This window comes from Hippoglossus stenolepis, chromosome 20, assembly GCF_022539355.2.
Source record: "Hippoglossus stenolepis isolate QCI-W04-F060 chromosome 20, HSTE1.2, whole genome shotgun sequence".
In the NCBI taxonomy this organism is placed as follows: Eukaryota; Metazoa; Chordata; class Actinopteri; order Pleuronectiformes; family Pleuronectidae; genus Hippoglossus; species Hippoglossus stenolepis.
This window is the reverse complement of record NC_061502.1, coordinates 18361960-18387343: the sequence shown is the minus strand read 5'-3', so window position 1 is coordinate 18387343 and position 25384 is coordinate 18361960. Positions and strand designations below refer to the sequence as shown.

General features: G+C 43.1%; 1 protein-coding gene across 2 annotated transcripts in view; it reads left to right on the top strand.

Annotated features, from left to right (window-relative positions):
• LOC118099381 (E3 ubiquitin-protein ligase TRIM9) overlaps positions 1-24727 on the top strand; it is a 36394-nt gene extending 11667 nt beyond the window's left edge. Inside the window, exons 2-12 of one of the 2 annotated variants that reach the window (XM_035143944.2) lie at positions 6579-6674; positions 9681-9803; positions 13941-14051; positions 16207-16360; positions 18282-18362; positions 20055-20218; positions 20985-21123; positions 21948-22072; positions 22211-22389; positions 23350-23512; positions 24021-24727. In XM_035143944.2, the coding sequence (XP_034999835.2) occupies positions 6579-6674; positions 9681-9803; positions 13941-14051; positions 16207-16360; positions 18282-18362; positions 20055-20218; positions 20985-21123; positions 21948-22072; positions 22211-22389; positions 23350-23512; positions 24021-24068 (1383 nt within the window). In that variant the 3' untranslated portion in view covers positions 24069-24727. The remainder of the gene's footprint in view (positions 1-6578; positions 6675-9680; positions 9804-13940; positions 14052-16206; positions 16361-18281; positions 18363-20054; positions 20219-20984; positions 21124-21947; positions 22073-22210; positions 22390-23349; positions 23513-24020) is intronic. The other variant, XM_035143946.2, reaches the window with a different exon arrangement.
• The last annotated feature ends 657 nt before the right edge of the window (positions 24728-25384 follow it).

Below are 25384 nucleotides of genomic sequence, written 5' to 3'. Positions count from 1 at the left end.
CAGATGTGAAACACTAATTCTTTAGCACAACTGGCTGATTGTTCTGCTGCAGCCCTTCCATATCGTACGTGGACATTGTGCACGAAGCTACAGTTTGAATTTATAAAAATCAGTTTTAATGGGAATCATTGCTTTGGAAACACAATTATACAAACATCTGGTGACTGGTTGTTATTTTCTCGTGGTCAACTCTGTTTCTATGTCTCTCAGGATGATTTAAATTTTCAGGTGAATGCATGAACGGGATTATTTCCCATTCCTCTGCAGCTCTTCTCTCCCACAAAGCAGCGCGAGCTATTTCTGTTCTACTTTTGTGTTTCCACCGGTGCATGCACACGGGAGCAGACTCGTTAAAATATGAAAACACGGAGGAGGAGGAGGAGGTGAAAAAAAAAATATTTTTACACATCAATGTGGAGTAAATCTTTGACAGACAGTGAGCGAGCACGATGACGAGCAGAGAGGAGCCTGTGGAGGCGGCTGTAACAGGAAGTGACTCTCACCCTGCAGTCTGCCAACACTGCTGTTCGGCTCTGTGTGGTTTCACTGCATCTTTTCTTTCACTGGATGATGGATTTCTCAGGACCTGAGCCGCACGTGAACCAAACGTGCATTTTCATTTACGGAGCTTCACTCTGTGTTTACGTCTGAGGACTCTGCAGCACAGGGAGGTCCATTCTCTGTCAGGGGAAACTCGGGGAAGGTGGAAGCTTGCTTACTCGTGCACGGCTGAACCCTGTTTACACTTTTCTATATGTCATTAAAGTTTAAAGATATCAGAACCCGTTGAAACCTGCTGTTGAGGAGGAGAAGTGTATGAGTGAATGAAACCAGAGGATGTAAAGGCTTATAAATGCAAACGAGATGGGAGGGGGGGGTGAAGGATTGGGTTCAGCCCCTCCTCCTGCTCCTCTCAATGTCCCATGGGAATAATTTTGACAAGGTCAATGCCACCAGCAGCCAATCACCGGGTGTCAGCCCAACACATAAGAGCCGCCTATTGTTCTGCTGTTGTCCACATTTACCCCCACACACTCTCTCTCTCTCTCTGCGAAAAACGTTGTTTCCAAAAGTAAAATTTAAAATGTATGCAACCGAAAACGTGTCTGAAATATTTTGGACCTCAACTCTCTCCTTCTCGCTGTTATCAGCCGCCTCCTCATTGAAAACCACTGGATCTTTAACCTGAGGTGTTTCCAGCTGTGACCTAAATACAGATGAGCTGTTGGAGCCGTGTGAGAATTACACATTCGCTGATAACGTCTTGTGGAAATGATTTTTTTAAACACAGGATGAATGTCAACATTTTACTCATCTGCCTCGGCTGCACGACCTGGACTGGTTTCTGATTTACACATTTTCTGAGGGGTCACAGCTAATTTGATGGATTTACGTCCAAGCCACTGAGCTACATTTTACAGGAAGTGAAAAGGAAAACAGTTTTTTGATGTGTAAGGAAATAAAAAGATTACTGCAGGACGGGATTACAACTTGAAAGATACTTTTTGTTTGTTGTTGCAGTACTTTAATATATTCACTCTGTTTTCACTGACTAAGTCAAATCTACGTAGGCGACAAATTCAAAAGCTGGTTTCTTGTTTTTCCGTTTGATGTCCCGGCCGATGTCCCGGTTCCAGTGGACTCGGAGCGCAGCGTTCATCTTTGCTCAACTTATTTGCACAGTCGGTTGATAGAAACTGGAAATGGAGACGTTATTATGGTGATGCTTGTTTTATACAACAATACGCTGGCAGACTTCAAAGAAAAGCGTCACTTTTAAAGACCTCATTTCCCTTCTCCCTCCTCTTCCTCTTCTTCTTCCTCTTCCTCTTCCTCTCAGTATTTGATTCATTACCCTCATCGCACCTTATCAGTCTCATCCCCTTTTCTGTGCTCAGTCTGGAGCAGCTGAAAACTAATGTCATCCTCCCTTTAACATCCATCATCCTTTACGTTAAAGATTAAAACCACCCTCAGCAGGATTAGCGACTATATTAGCCATATTATCACTGAGTCTGTTTTTAATGGAGCGTATCTCCACTGACGGATCCAAGGTTGGAAAGTCTTTCTTTCCGGACTTTCCTCCAAGTTCCTCTCGCCTCCTGACTCTGTTTTAACTGCAGCATCCTGCGATGTGCTGAGCCGAACCTGCACAGCTGCGCCTCCATGAATGTCACCGCTCGCCGTGAATGTCACAGACCGAACAAATAACTCCTCCGTCGCTCCCATAATAAGATAATGGGATAATAGCACTTGTCTCTGAGAGGTGTGCTGAAGGGTGCTCACAATGGGGGTGAAAAAGAAAAATGGCACTCCCCCGTCTGTTGGAGTAATAAGGAGAAAGAAAAAGGTCAAGGAGAGAGGAACAAAAGAAACAAAGGAGCAGAGAAATTGGATTCGTGGACGTTAAAGCTCCGCAGGTGCGTCGATGCTGCTTGAGATGAATCCTGCTTCTTATCGTGTCGTGTTATTTTTCAGTTTCCTTCTCCCCTCCGTGACTTTTCTCTTTTGCTCCACATCTCTTCGCTGTCTCCCTGCCCACTGGTCCTGCTCCCGCAGGGCAGACGAGTCACACTTCAACACTGTGGTACGGTTTCCCTGGAGTCTGAGGGTTGACACATCGGGACCGCGGCCAAATTTAGACATGGCAGTGATTCAGCCTTTGGATGAGTGGGACTCTTTCAACTGGTGTCTTCATGCCTCCAGATAACGATTCTTACGAAACGTTGTTACTTTTCATTGTCGTTGTCGGAGCAGTTCATTTTGGGAGTTGAGCAAATCTTTCTTTAAACGGAGGTGAATTTACAGCCTAAACAACAACAATGACCTAGAAACTAGTAAAACACGTCACGACAGGTCAAGGCCCAACAGTCCCATAATGAAAACACACTTAATTCCACCAGTGCCACGTTTTGTGTGGATCATCACCAAATATCACACTTAGAAACATCAGGAAATTGTCAAAAATCCATATCTCACAAAGTTAAATAAAGTGAAACAAATTCAGATCTGCACCACAGATTTAATGGCTTCTTTCTTGGCCCACGTCTCGTCCTTCCACCAAGTTTCCTATTTGCATAATCCTGGTGAACGACCAACCAGTCAACCCATCAACCAACCAATCAAACCAGCAAACAACCAACCGGCAACCTACCAGATGGACGGGGGTGGAAACATAACCTCCTTGGCCGAGCAACAAGCTATTTCTGGGTTTCAGGGAAACGAATGGGAAGAGATTGTAACAGCAATAAGAGTTTATTGGTTTCTGGCCCTTTTTTCCAATAACCAGAAAACACACAAAGAAGATTTTTCCAATATGTCCATATCTGCAACTCACTGATCTGCAGCGAGAGCAGAGTTCAGCGTGGAGCCACATTTTGGCAACAGGACGATCTTACTGCAAAATGAATGAATGACTCTGTAAAGTTGCAGCTGTAAAACCATCTGCCAGGGAAGCTTCTTGTTTAACAGCACGAACACGTAGGTGATATTCTGATGAACTTCAGAGAGAGAATCAGTCATTGTGGCGAGAGATGTTTTGTGCCTGAAGATTCACTGTCTGACATTTGCAATTATGAGAAATAGGTTAATTACTGCAGGTTGTGATGAGCTGGGAGTGGAGAGTAAAACCCATCGTTCCCAGTTGATAGGAAGTCGTATAGTGCTGTATACTGTTTCTGATATTTTGAGTGTGCCAGACAAATGAGTTAAAACTAATATTTATACATTTAAACACAGTGTTCTGGGTTTTGTTTTGTTACTTATATTAGATGTATTGGTGTTTCCTTATTGGCCAGGTCTCCCTTGAAATAGAGCTGTGACCCTTTAGCTGGTTAAATATGGGACAGAGAAAAAAAAACTGCATTCTTGGCTCCAACCACCACTTTGTCTGACGCTCCTCCCTGGAGCTTGTTTGTGCTTTTAAGCCTTCCACACAATGCATGCTGGGACATGCTCCAGCTCCACGCCACACTGAGGGAAGAACTGGTGCTCTAAGAAAATCAATGAATGAGTAAAAGAGGTCTGTGAGTGAAGCGTCAGACAAGCAGATGGGTGGATGTGGTTAAAGAAATGAGGAATCACATGAGAGACGAGGGGTCGGGCCAGGAGAGCACATGTACGGCACATCCGTCATCCCCTCGTTAGCATTTTGGCAAACACACACACACGCACACACGCACACACACACGCACACACACACACACACACACACACACACACACAGCTTGCCGGGCCAGATGGCCTCTTGGTGAGGAGCAGGGAGAAGCCCCACAGAAGGGTTGGTTTGATTTGTGAACCGTGACCTCCACGCGTCCCTCCTCCTGACTCCGGACAGCGGGGATGGACAGGGATAAGATCAGTGTGTGTGTGTGTGTGTGTGTGTGTGTGTGTGTGTGTGTGTGTGTGTGTGTGTGTGTGTGTGTGTGTGTGTGTGTGTGTGTGTGTGTGTGTGTGTGTGGTGTGGTGTGTGGGGGTGGAGTGGTTATTGTGGAGATGTGGAAAGGAGATTATACTTACAGTTCATTGACGTTGTACTATGGACATTTGATTTCACATATAACTGCAGGACTGGGAAAAGGAGGCATTTTTAGATGCACTTATGCAAAGTGAATTTAACATTACCTAATGTTTTATGTTTTATTGGCAATACACTTTAAACTGATATGTAAATGTACTCCATTATTGAATTGAAATGTATATAAAATATACCACAAAATCCTAATATCTTCTTCTCCTTGCAATATAGACAAATTATGTTTATTTCTTCTTTTTACCTTTTAGTTTTCTTTCAGTTGAGCTAGTTGAGTGAAACTAGCTTTATTTATTTTTTATTTGAAGATGCACACATTTCTATCCTCAGCTCTCTGATATAAATAAGGAAAACCTGGAAATAAAAGCGGAAACCTCAGGAAGGGTGAGAGCGATTCTCCTTTCACGATATAAAACATTGAAAAGATGTTAAAAATAAACTTGATATTCTTTTTGGTGCAGTGTCTGAGCAGCTGATCTTGTGCTGATTCTTTTCAAGCATCACATTTCACAACCAGTAGCTGAGTTTAGAACCAGATCATGAATCTGACCTTTGCACCTTGTAGTGAATAAAGCTGTTATTTATGATTTCTCGTCACAAAAGGAGGCAGTAAATATAAACTTCAAATAGAATTAATATTAGTAAACAGTCTTAAACATGCAGGTGTAGTCGAAGCTTATCCTTCCTGTGATATGATCCCTCACGGTGGCTGAGACGAGGCCTTTGGAACATGCAGACGAGCTGCGGGGGTTAAACATGTTAATTAACCCATGTTTATAGTTTGCTCAGCTTTAACTGGTGGCCTCGGTATTTCATTCACGCTCGCAGCTGCAGGACGGAGATAAACCCGACATCAGCTGCCTCTTCATCGTCCTCGCTGCTCCTCACCCTCACCAGCAAATTCACTCCACAGATCTACGGAAGAATAAACCGTCGTATCAACCGGAGCTGCTGTGAAATCTGCCACTGCTCGCATTTCATTCCTGAAAACAAAGAAACGCACAGGATGAGATTATTATGTGGTCAATCAAATTAAAGGCTGGTCTCATCTCAGGGGTTATTACCAGAAGATGCATACAGCTGCTGACATTTAGAATATTTGACAAGATGAATTCATGTTCGCTATAAAGCTGTTGAATTGGAAATTAGAAAACTGAGTGGAGAGTAAACAGAGACAGATTAATGAGGGTGGAAGAGAGTCAAACACATTAGTCCTCAGATTTAAGAGCAGGCTGACAAAAGGATCATTTATATAGTTTATAATAAAGTGACTTTTTTCAGGAAATCTTTTTGCAATGCTTGTATTTTTAATGATTCTGAGGTATTTTACTTTTGATAAATCAGGTTTTGGTGCAAAATGGTGAAAGTTCCACTGCACAAGCTCAACACAGACACACAAATGAAAAGTTTAAATAGTTCAGTCTTATTTAAAGGTCAAACAGACAGAGGAAAGTTAACGTAAAACTTGGATGAGGGGCAGAAACATAAGCAAACAAAGGAACAGGTAAAATCCAAAAACATGCAAAAGGTCCAAAATACTAGCAGGAAAAATGAGCAGGGTCTGAAATCAACGCAAAACAGGCAGAACATTTAAAACATCCCTCACTTATCAAGGCAGAAATTGATTTCCATCTCTTTCCCTGACATCAGTGCATCAAGAGTCTAAAAGTTCTTGGATTAGTCGTTTTATCGTCATTAATTTCCTCATTTGTTAAATTCTCCCTTCTTGCCTTTCGTCTCATCTAGATCAGATTCTAATCTGGATTAAGAAACCTAATCCCCGTCATTAAGACAATGCAGCGTTTCGGCCAATGAGAGGAGGCGGCGGTTAATTTGCTTCAGGCTGGGATCAGTAATCTGAGCATCCAGGGAGAGTCTGTTACATAACTAACGCATAAGGAAAAGCCTTCGATGGATTACTGCTTCCTTGTTATGTATTGTCCGCTGGGGCCTCGTTTCCTGCTGAAATGTATTATTTTGATGACGTCAGTGGCTGTAAATGCACAAACGTTAATATAAATATGTTTTTTCTGTTTTGTCGTTGCAGTGTCAGATTTCTCAGGCCCTGAACGGAGTCTCTGAAAAGGCTAAAGATGCAAAGGAGTTCCTGGTCCAGCTGAAGAACATGCTCCAGCAGATCCAGGTACAGTTCTCCTACTGACCAGGATTCTCTCAACGAGGATCTAGACACACCGAGTTTTCCTGAGCAGCCCCGAGGGTCACACACCTGCAGATATCTGATGTTCTACGTTCTTCTCTTTGTTTTCCTCATAAAGCAGCTTGTGTTATTATTCAGAGATTCAGGTGTTACAGAGCAACGAGGTCCAGTCAGGGAGGAGGTGGTTGGAGCCTTCGTTTCTGGATGGATGCATTTGGGGACAGTTTATATTCAAATGCAGCCTCTGAAGGATTTGGCCCCTAACTTGAGACACTTGTAGGGAAAGAAGCTCCAAAGTTAAACAGGGAACTAATAAACTGGAAGAGCAAACAACTGAGATATGAATCCAAACATCCAAATACAGGAAACCAGAGTCTTAACAAGGAGATTACAAATCCTAACAGGAGATGAAAAAGTTCACTAAGTCTCTAAATTCCAACACAAAGTTTCACAAATAAATCCAAAGCACAAAACAAGTGTTGTACACAGGCCAGAATCAGGACAAGAGGCAGGACACAAAGAGGAGAAGGAAAGAAGAACTCTGCTGCTCCTGGACCAGTTCCCTCAGATTCTCTCTGGTTGTCCAGGAGCACGGTGAGAAACGGGTCTGGATGAGAGGACGGAGATCCGTGACCGATCGGTTTCCTCGACACGTAGAGGTCTTTACATAACTTAAAGAAATCTTGTTTGGGGGAATTTGCCGATAATGGACTTGAAGCTAAATGAATCGGTCACAGAGGAACGTTTGGACCCGACACACACACTGCAGCAGGGACGGAAATCCACCGAATCGCTAAAACAAACCATATCAGTGTGTGTGTGTGTGTGTGTGTGTGTGTGTGTGTGTGTGTGTGTGTGTGTGTGTGTGTGTGTGTGTGTGTGTGTTTCCCCTGTGGACAGCATTGCCGTGCAGCTGATCTCTCCCACAGCATCTGCCAGTCATACACACACACACACAAACACACACAAACACACACAAACACACACCCACACTGTCTGCTCCGTCATATCGTGTAGGCAAAAGCTTTTTCAAGCAGGCGTTCAGAGTCTGATCTTAAATGAAGTGGACTACATTACAAAATAAAGCAGGACTATTAGCTTCACTTTGCTCGGAGAGCAGCGAGAGATGGGAGGATGAAGAGAAAGAGAAGTGTGGGAGTGGGGGAATAAAAGAAATGTTCATCCTCTTAGAGAATCCGTCCCTCAGCGGAGGAGGCTTGATTGGAATCTAAGACGCTTCATCTCTTCATCATGTGGACGCGGATAAAACGTCCCCGTGTGGATCCTGGACGTCCAGCTACTGCACAGAAACAGAGTGCACCAGGGTGTCCCTTCAGAGACGCTGCTCCGAACACTCACCACACTACTGCAGTTTACTTTTAAAATACATCATCCTGGCTTTTACCTTTACTGTCCACACTACTCCGGAGTTTTCAAGCAACTAAAACAGAGAAGTTTGCCCAGTTTGAGTTCCTGATCCCTCGTCTCACTCTTCACCGCTGTGGGTTCTCGTTTGTAGTATCTGCTGCAACCGACCGCCGATGATCACATGATGTATGTTTTCATGTGTTGTAGCATATAGGATTAAACTGTGGAAGGAGATCATCAAAGCACCAGACTTAACAAAGCTTAATGTGTTTTTTAAGATATTGTATCTGTACATTTTACGTGGCTTTGTATGTTATTTTCATCCTGTAGAACAAATTAAAAGCAAACTGCCAGCTCAGAGGACAAAGTGCACATATGCATATTAGTCTGTACAATGACTAAATTGTCCCCAAGCAGATTTAGAGTCTAATGAGGTCGAGTAGAGACCAAGACAAACGCCAGAAAAACAGAAAACCTGTGGATGATGGAAGGAATATGATGTTTTTGGGGGATTCTTGTTGAGATGCAGACAGCGGAGTCAGTAGCTGGAATCACCCTCTATCACACAGAGACTTGTCGGGGATTAACCGTCTGCTCTACACGTCTCTGTGCAAATGAAATATGTCAGAGCATAACTCTTAAGCTCGTGGGAGCAGGATCATAAAAGATGACCTAGAGCGCCATCATTCAACCTCCACACATCACAGGTAACAGGGACGCAGTGAATCATCCGCACGGACACTTACAGCTGCTATAAACATTTACTCTTAATATTTGATTTAATGTCTAATTCAATATTAATGCCCTTTCTATTTCTTTTCACCCTTTTTTGATTTCATAAATACTCATCTTAACATAAATAGGCCTAAATAATAGATTAGCAATGCAACAGAAAAGGCATCAAACAGTTTGGGCTTTGAATCCATTTTGAAAACAGTAAAAATAAGGATATTTAAAACTAAGTGTATATCTATTTATACATGTGTGTATGTACTGTGTCTATATACAATTATCTATTTAATGTTTTCCTTTATTTATTCCCTAAGTTTATGTCTTATTTTAATTGTGCTGCTTTTTCAGCGAGCAGACATTAGATTGTAAATTCACAAACACAAACCTACGGCCTGCAGCTTTATCTTGCAGAGCTCAGCCACTTTTACTAGATTACAGCAATAAAACTACGACAAGAAAATAAAAACACATTAAAACCACATTATATTTTCCTCTGTGCTGCACTTTGGTATCGTGACAAAACCACAGCCCACCTTGAAATTATGTCTTTGTGATATTCTAGTATTAAAAGTACATTTGTGACTGTGTGGAGGTGGAAATGTGTCAGATGCACAGATGGTTAATTTGCTTTTAAATATGTTTTTGTCCGAGTCTGTCATAACGACAATAATTCACATTTTATTCTAACGTTTGTGCAGCCGAGACACAAATAGACCAAGAGCTCACAGATGAATTAACAGATCAGCTCTGTGCTGCTGAATGAAGCAAACGACACCAGCAGATCTATTTTTAGGACGCTGGTGATTTAACTGTTGTGTGAGAGTCAGCGGGAAACGGATCATTATCATTTGTCTGTTTTCAGTTTGCGATGATTCTTTGTGCTCCGTGCAGGAGGGGGGGGTGGAGTTCGAGGCGTGCCTCGTGGCTCAGTGCGACTCGCTGATCGAGGCGCTGACCAGACAGAAAGCCAAACTGCTCACCAAGGTCACCAAGGAGAAGGAGTACAAGCTGAAGGTGAGCCCCCGTGTGTGTGTGTGTGTGTGTGTGTGTGTGTGTGTGTGTGTGTGTGTGTGTGTGTGTGTGTGTGTGTGTGTGTGTGTGTCCTTCAAAATGTGCATCGGCTCTGGTTCCATCAGCTGGATTCAGATAACAATCATCAAGTTTATTAAAGTCATTGAATCTAAGAGGATATTAAACTTTCTGGTTTTTCTAATAAGCATCATGTGACCTTTCTTTCTGATTCCGTTGAGCTGATACTGCAAATACTTCATCTCCTTCTAATGTCAAGTAAAGAAACTCATTCCGTCTTTCTTTCCTTTCGAATTCAAGCAATATATTTTAATAACAAACGTAACTATCTGTCCATCCACTCCCATCACTTTCTACTACAGTTAGGTGCAGGATCTCTATCAGTCTCTGTCTTTCCCATCCTGCACTAATAATAATAATAATAATAATAATATCAGGTCAAAAAAGCTCTTGATCTGTAAAGTTAACATTTTGTTCCAGTAGATTTTAGAATAAAAGCTTCTGAAAACATTGTTTCACCCACTATGAATATTTATCTTAATCATTTAATGTGGCCAACAGTAAATTAAGAAATAATCATGTGAGAAATAAACATTATTAGTCTTAGATCAATAAATAGAAACTCACACAACAACTAACAGCCGTCATCAGATTTGGTTTTAGATATTGTTTATAGCTCTCAAACATTTTTTTATTTAAACATTAAAACACACAAGTGAAATAAATCAGTTCTGTTCTTTACCTGAAATTATTTCTATAGCAGTGTTTTTTTTATATATATATTCTTTCCTTTGTGAATCCACTGCTGGGGGTTTCTTAAGTCCCAGCGTGTCACATGGCCTCGTGCCCGGCCTCCACGTGCCCACCGACCGACTGACCGTCTGGATGTCGGCGGGGGGGGGGGAGGGGATGACGGGTGAGGGTGTTTGGACGGACGCCCCAAGGACAGCTGTTGTCATTATCTACCGGCCGGGATTGAGACTTAGCCAGAGGGCGAAGAGCTGCAGGAGAGAGAGAGAGAGAGAGAGAGAGAGAGAGAGAGAGAGAGAGAGAGAGAGAGAGAGAGAGAGAGAGAGACAGAGAGAGAGAGAGAGAGAGAGAGAGAGAGAGAGAGAGAGAGAGAGAGAGAGAGAGAGAGAGAGAGAGAGAGAGAGAGAGAGAGAGAGAGAGAGAGAGAGAGAGAGAGAGAGAGAGAGAGAGAGAGAGAGAGAGAAAGAGAGAGAGAGAGAGAGAGAGAGAGAGAGAGAGAGAGAGAGAGAGAGAGAGAGAGAGAGAGAGTAACGGCTGCTCGGAGGGGGCTGATGAATCCAACATCATCTTTCCACCAATCGATGTTCATTCAGTCAGAGACATGAACATCAGGTGAAATCATTTCACTGCAGGATCCCACTCAGAGGGAGAGGACGGGGAAATAAAAAGGAAAGCAGCTCAAACACTTTTTCATCCATGTGGACAGATGTTTTCACAGTTGAGTTTAAGACCAGATGTGCACGTTGCATCAGTCACACAACATCTACACACGTTTAATCACATCACATACAAAAAGATCTCTAGTTATTTAATCACACAACGATTTTTTCAAAGTTTCTCATTCTCACGTTTGCAGATTTTCACGCGACTCAGAAACAAACTTTTCCAGCTTTTCCCTGAATGCATCGTTGAGCTGAACTTTCACAGCGTTTGCTTTCAGGACGACTTCATGTTCGCAAGTTACGTAATTGCACTTTCAATAAATCATTTAAATACATCGTTTAAAGTCCCAGCACAACATCTTCATCTTCATATGTTCTGTGAGTGAACTCAGCCTTTGGGCCTCTTTGTTTTTAAAGCACTCACAAGGCTTGGATTCTGTGTTTGGAGATAAAGCTCTGACCAGACCCAACACGCAACAAAAAATAAATACATGAAAGACTGTTTACACGACAAGGAGAGCGGCTGTTTACCAAAAATTCACCAAAGCCAAAGCGTAATCCCTTAAAAGCAACATATTTCAGTTTCCTCTTTCAAAGAACGTCCAGAAATACTCGTGGTGTTTGTGTCTGTGATCCAACGCAACACGATCATCACAGCTAGTGAAAATCAATGCACACGTTATTTTGAACAGTTAAATACAGACAAACAGAAGATGTGAATAATGTAAAGCACCACGTGTTGTGATTTAAGATGTTTTACAGCCAGTAGAGCAGATTGTGAGTCAGTGTGGTTACAGGGTTGTGTAGTTTAATCTCTTCTGGGCCAAACTGTGTTAGATTCACACACTTTCATTACCTGTGACGTGCTTCGCCCCTCGGGGTCGTGGCCTGTTGACGTCTCACCCCACCTTTTCCCTCAGCTGCACCATCTCATCCCGGTTTCTCCTCCATAAGGTTCCATGTGCAGTTTTTAAAAAAGTATTTCATCACTTAAAAAGGAGACATCTTCTGTATTCTTATTCTCCAGCAGCTGATGGATGAATATTCACTTCTCTCTAACTCGTACGGATGCAGATGTGTGTCTGAGTTAATCTGTAATTGAGAAAACTGTTTATTTTGTAGAAAACACAGAGTGGGGGACATCATGAATACAAAATAAAAGCAGGGCAACAAGCTCCTGGAGGATTTAAACATATTTTAATTCCCTTCATCTTCTATTCTGTTTAATTACTGCCCTATATTAAGGTTTATGTGCTGCACCGTTCCGTGTTCAGGACCGTGTGCGGTCACGCTCCAAAAACCGCCAGAAATAACAAATATCAACCCCAAACTGTTGCTGTAATGTGAAGTGAAGTGTGCTGCAGAGTGTGATGCGGAGCCGGTGAGTCACACTGGGAGTGAGCCTGTGGTATCTCCGATCTGAGCTTCCATTAACATGCTCCAGTATTCGCACCCTGGATGTTTCATCCCAGATGGAAGTGGAACGTAATGGAAAAGCCCCGGAACCGGGAGGGAGGGAGGGAGGTGACGGCCGGCCTCAGCGGGACAGAGGGAAATTGAAATAAATCTGAGATTTACTCGCTCTTCGTGCCTCGTGCTGTTTACACGGGAGATAAACGCTGCAGGGTTCTGGACGAACTCAATTGAAAAGCAAATGTTCTCTTGGTAAATACTTTGAGTGTCTGGGTGTGTTTATTTTTGGTTTGAGTGAATTCCAGCTGCAGGAAAAATACATAATCTCATATTTATTGACCTTTCACTGACCTGCAACTCTTTAAGACAAACCTTTTTATAAATACAACCAAATGTAGAAAGTTTGAAATAAAACAATATGAATAGTATTAATAAAAATAATGATATTTACACAACCTGCTACACGTAAAATACCCAAACTGTGAATTTTATTATTAAAAAACTAACTTATAGTTTAAACCTTTAATGAATGAATGATGTGAATGATGAATGAAATCTTGGATTTGTCTTAAAGCCGATGACGTAACATTTCTGTATTTTACTCACTTCACCTCGATCGTTCTCTGTTCTTCTACCTTTTCGATGTCTGTCCATTACATCACATGTTGAAACCGGGTCTCTGCCGGTGCGTCAGGAATATAACTCACCTGGGTTCTATCTCCACATGTTCTCCACACCCACCTCTGCACGCCTGCACACAGTCAGTCCCTGTATAGATGTATGAGGCTGAAAAGCAGAGTGGTACAGAGATGCTGCCACGTCCTCCTGTGGTCGTCACGCTATTAGCTGTCTGATTTGTCACATTTCATTTACACCAACATTAGGCAGATATGCAGTTTTCTAAAACGGGGATAAACCAGCTAAAAAAGGGCAACTGACTCCTTTTACCGTTGCCAGTAGAAGACTTTGCCTTTCTGCGTTTTGTGTCATGTTTGACGGCAACCAAGGTGCTCTCTCACCTCGCTGTCAAATATACTCATTGGAGCCAGAGCCAATAAAACCCTTTTCTACTGCAGAGTCATTCGACCTGGGAGTGAAGCTGGATTGAATCCATTCCCATCGCTGTTAAAAGCCAATAAATAGCAGCTGTTAGTGTTTTTTTTTTACCAGTATTTATTGAGCTTTTTTCACTTTTTCTTTAGTTTAAAGTTCAGAAAACGCTGCAGCTCCTGAAACGCCTCGTCAGTCGATTCAAATCTTTCCAATAAGAAATATGTGTGATTCGTGTCTTTGCCAGGTGGTGCGTGACCAGATCACCCACTGCACCATGAAGCTCCGTCAGACCACAGGCATGATGGAGTTCTGTCTGGAGGTCCTGAAAGAGAACGACCCCAGTGGATTCCTGCAGGTACGTGTGTGTTTCACCTGCAGTCGATCTTCATAAAGGACAAAAAGACCTTATTGAATCCAGATGTGTGAATATGTCTTCCCAGAAAATAAGCTGAGGTTTGATCAGCCTGGTTTTTAACCTGATCAACAGGAGACGTCTCATCCTTCCATTTATCTGAGAAATTCAACTTCGAAGAATAAAGTAGGAGAGGAAAAGGTCGACCCCACTTTTATCCATTTATCACAATATCTCTGAAGTCTTAATTTTCATACAACCAACAATTAAAAATAAGTTATATGGCACAGAGGCATGAACTGTTATTAAACTGTGGCTGAATGAATTTCACTTTTTTAGTTGTAGTCTCTTTAGGGAAATTACTGAACACCATAAAACAAAAGTTGCCCTCTCCCTTTTAAAACAGTTTCAATTTAAGTTTCTGAGATTATATACGAGGCAAAACTCAGCATGGGGTCTCACACTAAGGAGCGAGCGCAACTTTTTCTGAAGTATTTACAACCAAAAAATGTAAATGTGGAAGTTGAAAGGAAGGAAAGAAGTGTGGGGGGGTGCTTAGTTCCTTTGAACTTACGAGCAGAGAGACACTTTGCCTCTGATGTTTCTGAAGCCAGCGCAGAAAGAAAAAAAAAATCAAAAATCACTGCAAAGTCAGAGGAGGAAAACTTCACAGAGCTGAAAAGTGAGGGAAACAATAAAACACATCGTGAACCAAGTCAGAGCAGCACGAGTCTAAAGTCACACATTCTGCTTCATAACTTTCATTGATCCCAGATGTTCAGTTATTAGCAGGTTCAGAAGATCGATAGTTTCTGATCCGTGCATGTTGAGGACAAGCAGGGAAAGAAGGTTTGACCCTAATGTCGTGTTTTAGGGTCCTGGAGATGTTGGGACTTTTCTAAATCCTTCACACGTCATGAAAAACACTTATAAACTGTCTTTTGACTCGTGATTGGTCGAGTGTGTGAATCGGTGAGACCTCAATAATGTTGGCTTCATTTCTGACTAGTGGGAGGAAGTGGAGACATGTCGTCCATCTTTAAATAACAAACTATGATTAGTTCATACATACAGTAGCTTTATGGTCATTTCTATATCGTCACCTCCATTAAATGAACAAGGCCACTTGACATTTCTACATAGATAAGGAAAGAAATGTTGATTTTACAACTCAAATTTTGCACAACACAAGTGCAAAAGAAGAAATATGTTTTTTATAATAAGTAAAAACAAAGAACACTTTGGACTGCATAATGGGGGGATCAAACCACCGGCCCTCTGGTCAGGGGACAACCCGCTCCACCTCAGTTACATGCACAGTATGTTGTGTTCCTGCTTCTGGTTATGAATGATTTCTACAACTGTAGAGAAGAGAGATGGAGTAAGGTGAAGGGGGGGGGAGAGAAAATGGAGATCAAAGATTCTCCTGAGGAACACACACACACACACACACACACACACACACACACACACACACACACACACACACACACACACACACACACACACACGCACAGGCACACACATTCCCCTCTCTTCTATTTCATCTGAATATTTAATAAACTATTGATTATGTGGTTCTATATAACCGACGCCTACATCAAAGCCAGCTGTTAAAGGTTGGATCTTAGTGCAGATTCAGGAACCTTTGTAATAATTAATCCAAATGAAACGATCTGTGTTGTTAATGCTCGCGGCTGAATTTTCCAAACCTTCAGCCGCTGGTTTCTGCCGTCTTTAATAAAACAGCAATCTCCCGTTTCTGCTTAGTTAGATGAAGTTTAATGTAATGAATTCATTTAGTTTCCTGTTTCCTGAGGCGGGCGAAGCTCTTAGCGGCAGATGAGGGGTCTTAATTCCTTTCCTTAAATATTTGAACTGCACTAATGCGAGCCTCATTCCACTTGTCAGGGACAATGTGACGAAGCTGCGGACGGAGCAGATCCCAGAGCAGTGGAGCTGCTCTGTATGCAGCGAGCGTATCGCAGCCCTGCGAGCGTATTCAAATGTGGATAGTGAAAGCATGTGCTCTAATTTCCTGTGTGTGTGCTCACGCGTCTTTCCCTCTGCTAATTCCACCTCACTATGTGTGTGTGTGTGTTTTCAAGCTGCTCTACATGTGTTTCTTTTCTGTGTGTGTGTGTGTGTGTGTGTGCAGATCTCAGACCCCCTGATCAAGCGGGTGACGTCGTCCCAGGACCAGTGGGTGAAAGGGGCCCTGGAGCCAAAGGTCGGCCCCGACTTCGACCTCACCCTCAACACCGACTCGCTGATGCAGACCATCCTGCAGCTGGACTTCTGCCAGGGCAACGGTAAATCAGCCAGATCTCACACGTCCTCTTTCCGTCAGCGCTTCTCAGACCCACAGGATCCATTTATTACAATACGCCTTTTTAATTCTGATTCCATAAACCTCCCTGTATGAGCACTGGGGGGGTTTTACATGTATAAAGCAGTGTTCAGTGTTTCGACTCAGAAAGATTTGTGTCTCACAAGACGCAGAAAAAGGTCAAAATCAATGCTTGACCTTTTCGTGGATCCAACATTTCCCATCATGCAACTCAATAGCGTCGCTAAGCCACAGACACAAGTACAGTCGATATTAAAGCAGTTACATACAGTGTTTTCTTCCTATGTGCTGTCACTTGATTATGCAGAGCTATAAATATAAATGTCGTGTTCTTCCTGCACAAGTGACACATATGAAGAGCCGGCGTGTTTCAAATCCCCGGTGGAGTCTGAAACTGAGCCGTCACACGTGTTCACCGGAGGCTCCGATGGAAACGCTTCGCTCGAGCTGTGTGTATCAGCCGATTGTTCAAATTGGTGGATCGCTCTTTTTGGGTTAGGGTTTGTGTATTTGTGTTTGTGTATGTCGAACGGTAGGTGGTTAGAGTTAATGCTGAGGGCGAGGGAATGTGTTGTGTCCGTGGAGGAGGAATAGAAATATAATTCTTTGTGTATAAAACTACGGAGAGAGAAATCAAAGGAAGAGAGGAAATGAAAACCATTGATTTATTTTTTCCACTTTCATTTTGAAACAGGAATCAAGATAAAGAAAGTTTAATGAAGGATAAAAAAACCTCCATATGACGATATAGATAATTTATATTTCTCCATAGGCTGAGCACCCATGGAGATTAGTAACCATGACGAGTAATGATCTATAAATAAGTAAACTTAACGAGCTCCAACACGCAAACATCCTGCACATTAGAATAAAATCACCCTTTGACGATATACACTTGACAACCAATAAACATGAAGTCGCTCTCACTCTTCCCTTGCGATGGTTTTCCTCACAGCAATGTACACGACTGATTAGCTCTTCGTTAACGTGCATGAGTAAACCACAGCGTCCTTCACATTCATTCTGCTGCCGTCCCACAGATTACCCAGATGTATTGTTAATGTACATTAAATATGTAATCAGCTCCATATTCTATTCCCATACGGCTCCAGTGAGGCAGAGAATGGGTGTTTTCATGAGCTGGAGTGGATTCAACCTTTAGTTCACTTTTCTAAAAAGAGAACATCATTATTCTCTACATGGACACATCGTGAATATATTGTTTTGTACACGGCGTGTAATTAAAATGCTCAGTAATCCATCGCAGTTATTACAAATTCAATAAAGACACAAGCAGCATAGGATTTATATGATGAAATTAATCGAGTTTAGTGCCGTGTAATTAATGATAGTGTAACACGGTGCAGTCGTGTCCATTGGCGATGTGCTTCACGCCTTTTGGTTCCTCGTGGGAGAGACTTCAAGTTAGGTGTTGAACTTTTAAGATATTTCTCAAATACAAGCTTACATCGTCCCTCTGTGACATGAAACTCCATCTTCTCCACCTTCAATCTCCATACACAAGTATTTTAATAACATATCTTTTTGTATTTGCTCTGATGAGATACTATTTTATGACCAAACCTTCAAGTTTATACTTTGAAGTTTCTCTAGTTGCAGCATTTTCTACTTCATTCTCAAATAAAACACTTCACCAACACAGGTTTTCCTTCAAAAACGTGTCCCAATATGCAGATGACACCATATTTTACAATGATGAAACTTTGCACGACATTTGCACCTTTACTTCCTTTAACCACCACATGAGGAGAAGCATCTTTCAGACTCTCCCTGGTCTCACTGTCGCCTCCAGATGCTTTTAATGCCGCCTTCTGTCCATGTGCTCTTGTATTAAAACACTCAAACCAACATCGTACTTCCAGATGTGCAGGAGAATCCGTTATTGAAACAAATGCAGGCCGCAGACAGTGGTGAGGCTGAGATGGAGGCCGAGAGCCCCGGAGGTATTTCGGAGAATCTACATTTTTAAAGTGAACCTCTGTCTTCCTCCCCTGAATGGATTCTGTCACTCCCTCCTGCCCCCCAGTCCTGCTGGCCCCCACTGACTTCTTTCTGGTTGGAGGCTCATCGGCCTTTTTGTCCCTCAGCGTCTTTCTGGTCTCCTTCCTCCGCATGGTTATTGTTCTCCAGCTCCTCTCCAGTGAACAGTACCTCTGCAGAGTCACTGCAGCACAAAGTTTCACAAAAACATCCTGTTACAGAAGTTTGTGGCCTAAAGTACTCATTGTTTTCATCGTTGGCTTTTCATAAGCATTATTAAAATGAGTAATGAATAATAATACATGAATTAATTATAAAGCAACAAATTTAACATAATTAATCCTAAATCAAATGTTATATTATGTCAAGACAATGCATTTGATCAAATAGCTAATGTAAACATGAGAATATCAAGTAATAATGGCAGGAGGATTATTGTATAATACTAAAAATTTAAAAGTTTAATTTAAAATACATGAATCAAAGAACTACTTTGGCCACAAATGCTGTAAAGCGTATTGAATATTTAAGATATTAACATTGATCGACACGTGGACTGCAAAGATCCTACGACACTGTTCTCGTCCTGACTGCTGCCTCTCCCCTGTGTCCTCACTGCCGTTGTGTGGTTTTTTATTTTGTTGTGTGTGTGTGTCTTCAAAGATTCAACAAGTGTCTATAAAGTCGTGATGTGAAGCCGACAAGACAAAATGTTTCTCCCTGGTTTTATTTGTATTATGTTTGTTTCAGCTCCTTTTGGAATTCAGTTTTGTCTCGTTTGTTTGGGGGTTTGACAGATTTACTGCTTTTAATCTAAAAGTCTGTCACACAACGCTGGTTCCTTCCTGTCTTCACCTTCCCCACCAGCCGAGGAAACCGTCCTAAATTATTAAATCACCATAAACGTATCCAGCAGCTTGTCCCCTCGGTTGGGAGTTTATCTCAGGACAGACTGAAACCTGCACGAAACAGAAGCCAAGCTGTATCCAAACCAGTCCTGCTGGAAGCTTTGGTTCTCGCACCTTCTACCACCAGCACCAGCACCTCCCACCAGGGGGCGTAGCGTCCTGACGTGGCCCAGTTAGAGCCTCCACTGGCTCCCAGCTGCTGCCCTGTAGATGAACCCGCAGCTCTTTCCCCTTTACGCCTTTTTAGATCCACATTCAAGCTCCTGTTTCTGTTTAAAACACAACCAGCCACACCACATCCCTCTGTTTCCTCCTCCTCCTCTCCTCATCCCTCTGTTTCCTCCTCCTCCTCCTCCTCCTCATCCCTCTGTTTCCTCCTCCTCCTCCTCCTCCTCCTCCTCATCCCTCTGTTTCCTCCTCCTCCTCCTCCTCCTCCTCATCCACCTCTGTTTCCTCCTCCTCCTTATCCCTCCATCCCTCTGTTTCCTCCTCCTCCTCATCCCTCTGTTTCCTCCTCCTCCTCATCCCCCCATCCCTCTGTTTCCTCCTCCTCCTCATCCCTCCATCCCTCTGTTTCCTCCTCCTCCTCCTCCTCCTCATCCCTCTGCTCCTCCTCCTCCTCATCCCCCATCCCTCTGTTTCCTCCTCCTCCTCCTCATCCCCCCATCCCTCTGTTTCCTCCTCCACCCCTCCCAATGATCTCAATCTCCTCGTCTCATCCACCCATTCATCTCTCCTCCTCCACAGCTGAGTCTGGGACTTCTGTGCCGGTGGCGCCGCTCCTGCAGCTGGAGAAGTGCTGCACCAGGAACAACAGCGCCACGCTGGCCTGGAGGGTGACAGCGCCCCCTGGAAGCCCCATCGAGGGCTACATCCTGGAGTTGGACGACGGCAACGGAGGACAGTACAGGGTCGGTACAAAAACACATATTGGTTCTGAATACAAACTTATTTGAAGAATAGTTTGTCCATTCAGCTTTTCTGTAGCTTTGGAATTTTATTATAGACCCTGAATGATATGGATTTTTTTGGGGGCTATTACCGATATTAGATAGTAAGAAAATTCCGATATATATATTTTAAAAAATGGCAATGATTCCCAAGAGGTTTTATTTAATTAAAGCTTGATATTTTACAGTTTAACCATAAAACATATAAGTAAATATATACAAAGAAAACTGAACTGTATGTATATAGAGATTGAATTAGGAAAATGTAAACATCAATGCACATATTAACTCCGTTAGAGTGAGAAGTGCAGGAATGTCCAATCAGCATTTATGTAAAAATTTAAATATAAATGCACATATATTTTTTATTGTTAAAATAAAGGTTTTCATATTGGCGCATCTCAGCGAATGTAAACGCTGATACTGAGACTTCGTTGATATAAGCCAACATATATCAGTTGGGTTCTATCAATAATCCATATGCTGCTCAACTCTCATGATGCCCAGATGGTGTGTGTGTGTGTGTTTGTTTGTGTGTTTAGTTAAACATATGTGTCGTCATGCATTTTAAGTGTGCAAGTGCTTGACCTACATTTGTAATTACTGTCACTTGTGTGTGTGTATAGCTCGTGACTTTAAGCGGCAAACAAACGTATAGGACCCTGCACTTAACCTGCATGTCTAATGATGCTGTGTGTGTGTCTGTGTGTGTGTGTGTCCGTCCCAGGAGGTTTATGTGGGGAAGGAGACAGTGTGCACGGTGGACGGCCTCCATTTCAACAGCTCCTACAACGCCAGGGTGAAGGCCTACAATGCCGTCGGTTTGGGGCCGTACAGCAAGACAGTTGTGCTGAGGACCTCTGATGGTAGGTACTACCTTTGTTTGTGTGTGTGTGTGTGTGTGTGTGTGTGTGTGTGTGTGTGTGTGTGTGTGTGTGTGTGTGTGTGTGGCCGGGGTTTGCCAAATTGGCGCCGAGTGGCTCCAACACAAACACAGTGTCTCTGTCTGTGTGTTGGTCGTGTTTCTCTGGTGCTTGCGATGGTCTTTGCAGAGCAGGTTTCATCATATTATTTCTTTTGTTCTGCAAAACAATGACAAGCTTCTCAGGAGAGGAGAAACACGGTGCTTCATATTCCAGGAGAGAGGCCATGGAAGAGCAATGAGGAGAAGATGAAGGGGAAACGAAGGGACAGGCGGGGAAGAGCAAGGAAAGGAGAGGAGGGAACATGGAGGAGGGAAAGGGAAGGGATGGAGAAGAGGAAAGCTGAGAAACAGATGTGAGAAATAAAGGAAGCAGAGCAGAGGAAGGAAAGGAAAGGAAAGAAAGGAGAGAATAGGTTTTGGGGAAGAGGAAGAAGTCAATGACAAAATGACACACACACACACTCACACAAACACACACACACACACAACAATGGGCATTACAGTCTGTTTTCGGACTGATAACCGCTCATCCCTCCCGCCCTCTGTTTGTTTTTCTGTCAGCTCTCTTCCTGCCTACTCTCCTTCCTTCCTTTCCTCCTCTGTCCTCCCTCATTCTGTCAAAACTCGCAAAGAGCAACAAAGGCTGGAAAACAAACTTGGCCGTATAACCTTTTGGAAAATGTACATGTGTGACTGTCTAATCTTGTCCAAAACATGAAAATAAGAAACCTGCTGTCTCAAGACTGTTGTTTTCTCTTATTGCAGTGGCCTGGTTCACCTTTGACCCGTCCTCAGCTCACAGGGACATAGTTCTGACCAACGAGAACCTCACCGTCTCCTGTAACAGCTACGATGACCGCGTGGTGCTGGGGACCGCTGCGTTCTCGAAGGTAAACGTCCACACACATAACGGTTCCATCACAAGTAATCAAATCTGATTTATATCCGTCCCCGCCGTCCTTTACGAGGAAGCAGGGGACACACACGGAAGATTAATCCCATTTATTCCGTTTCTCCTTGAATTCCAGGGCATCCACTACTGGGAGGTCAGCGTCGATCGCTATGACAACCACCCGGACCCGGCGTTCGGCGTGGCGAGGATCAACACCATGAAAGACATGATGCTGGGGAAGGACGACAAGGCGTGGGCCATGTACGTGGACAACAACCGCTCCTGGTTCATGCACAACAACTCCCACACCAACAGGTAAGTGTCAACTCTGCCAAATCCCCTTAGATTCAGTCAAACTGCACCAAATGTCACATACTCATAGAAATCCATCTCCTAAATATGTCGGATGTTCTTCATCAAGATGAAAGAATTATACCCTGAGATCTCAAGTTATTAAAGTTACAATTTCAGGATTTTACGGGTTCATCCAACATCTCTACCAAGTTGGGTGGAAAGCAGTGTACGGTGCTTCCTACTAAAAACTAAACCAACAAACCTAATCTCCTCTGAAGCAATAACTGCAGAACTGCTGCGTTATTTTAAAGTGAGAAAAAGATTAAAAGAAGTTTGCAGCTGAATGAAACCAATTTTTATTCTCATTCTTAGAATTTAAAAGTTTTTACTGATGTGTTTTCACTTTAACCAACAAATGAGCCGGTTGGTTCCAACTTGTAAACTTGAGCCTCGTCAGAAAACTATTCATCTTTTGAACTCAACCACAAAACAGCACTTGTGTGTCAATAAAAACAGCAGGAGTGTCAATTGACTTTGTTTCTTTCCTTTCTCTGCCTCGGTCCACGCAGAGTCACTCGTCGAGTCGTTCATCATCTCCTGTGTCACACGGTGGTGAACTCGTATCGATTCCTACGTCTCTCTCTCTCTCTCTCTCCGAGCCTGTGTCTCCCTGTGTCCCGAGGCAGACATCTTATTGTGTAGAGAAACGTGTCTGTTTGCACGTTTACATGTGGAGAATTTCACACTAGAGCTTTCTAAGCAAAAACACATCTCACACACACACGGATCCAGGACATGTTCTCCAGCTTCCAAGGGAATAATGCATGAATAGTGATGGAACTTATGTACAGTATAAGTTGGCCTTTATATTCACACTGTCTGTGTGTGTGTGTGTGTGTGTGTGTGTGTGTGTGTGTGTGTGTGTGTGTGTGTGTGTGTGTGTGTGTGTGTGTGTGTGTGTGTGTGTGTCTGTGTGTGTAGGGCGGAGGGCGGCATCGCTAAGGGCTCGACCGTGGGCGTCCTGCTGGATCTGAACAAACACACTCTGACCTTCTTCGTCAACAAGGAGCAGCACGGGCCGACCGCCTTCGCCAACCTGGAGGGCGTCTTCGTGCCGGCGGTCAGCCTCAACAGAAACGTACAGGTCAGTGAGGAGTTACAGGATCGTTTCGCTCTGTAGTGACTTACATGTACGACGGCTGCACAGTGACCGGAGCCATGAATTCACCTGAACCTTGATGGTGTTGAACTCAAAGTTAAAACAATTAGTTTTAAGACATGACAGCTCCTCCAAAGTGAAGCCAAATCAGGGTTGATCGCCCATAAAACCCACCTCCTCCATGTTAGTGGATGGGACATGGGCCAAACTAAAAAGTCATAATACACAGAAAGGATGTCACTTTACAGCTCGACTTCACCGCGGCTTTACTCTAAAAAGATGGCAGCTCCTGTTAACCTCCTTTTAACGTCTATTTTTTGTACGACTGGAGAAAGTAGAGGTGCGTCGTCCATGTTGTGTGTTTCAGAAAGTGTGTCATCCCTACATTAAGCTACATTAAATTCTTTTAACCATCCTGCCTGTCTGTTTCCACGCTGTGTCCTCGGCCTCACTCAGCGATGCAGTGCTCTCATTGGCTGTTTGTCTGTTTCAGGTGACCTTACTCACGGGCCTGGACATTCCAAAGAATATCAAACAGTAGGAGCTCCCTCTCCTCTCTGCGCGTGCTCTGGATACAAACACACAAAGTCGTACGCAGCCGCGGTTCGCTCCCCACATGGACGTTTTTCCAGTAACGTCAGCTGGGACTTCAACTCCTCTCCCATCAAGGTGCCCTTTATCTCGGATACACTTCAGCGTCCGATCATTTGGGACAAAGGAACAAATCTGAGTAACTATTGGCTATAAATACAGTGATTGACGCTTGTGGACGGACGGAGAACACGACTGGATTTACTGTGGATCGTCACACTCTTTTCATGTCCCATGGTTTTCCTCTGTGACCTCCAGGACTCATGTGTGTTCATATTCTAGCTGCTATCGTTCCAGTGATTTCCACCGGAAGGAGCCTGAAGTTTCTCCTGGAGGCCGGAGACCAAACGATATCGACCCTCTCGCTCCCACCGACGTCTACACTGTGCAGTCAAATCATTTTCTACTGAAAAAGGCATTAAAAGAAATATACAACGCACCAAATCACCGATAAAACGTTGAACCATAATGTTTCAGGAAATTCCAGAGCGACTTTCAGGAGATGATAAATGAGGGAGAACAGATCGAGCGGGGATTCTCTCTCAGGTGTGTTTTACAGCCTGCGAGTTCAAACGAGACGATCTCCCTGAGTTACAGTTGCATTGTGGGTTGTTCACGCTCATTTCGGCTCCTGTGCTCTGTTTCTCATAATTGGTTGGAGTTTAATAGAGAGGTGATTTATTACCTGTGGGCAGCAACACGACAGACATTAAGAACTCAGTGAGGTGAAGCTGGGAAGAGTTGGGCTTTAATTCATTTCATTTCCTCAGTAGCTGTATAACAGATCAATGGAGCCTGGGAGGAGCCATTAGAAAATCTTTTATCTTAAATTCATTTTGGTGCATATTTTGATGAAAGTGTTAAATAGAATTTAATATTTAGAGAATTCATACAATTTGCTTTCCTGCTCATAGTTACATGAGATAAAAACCTTTCTTATGTCTGTACGTTACATGTAAAGCTACAGACACTTGAAACAGAGAGAAATGTCTTTAGGTTTTCTGTGACATTTTAATTTGTGATCTTTAGATGTGCTGGTTCGAAAAATCCATGATTGTTATAATTATTATTATTATTATTGGCCTGACGATTCCCTGCAGCTCCTCCCAGGCTCTTCACACACAGAACCTGATGATATTCTGTTTTCACTTTGAGGCATCAAAGTCAGAAGCTGCTGATATGAGATGGAAATGAGCCCAAATCCTGTATCTTATTCCCTTTTCAGTCGTACGAGGCCAACACATAAAACGATGCAGATCAGAAAGT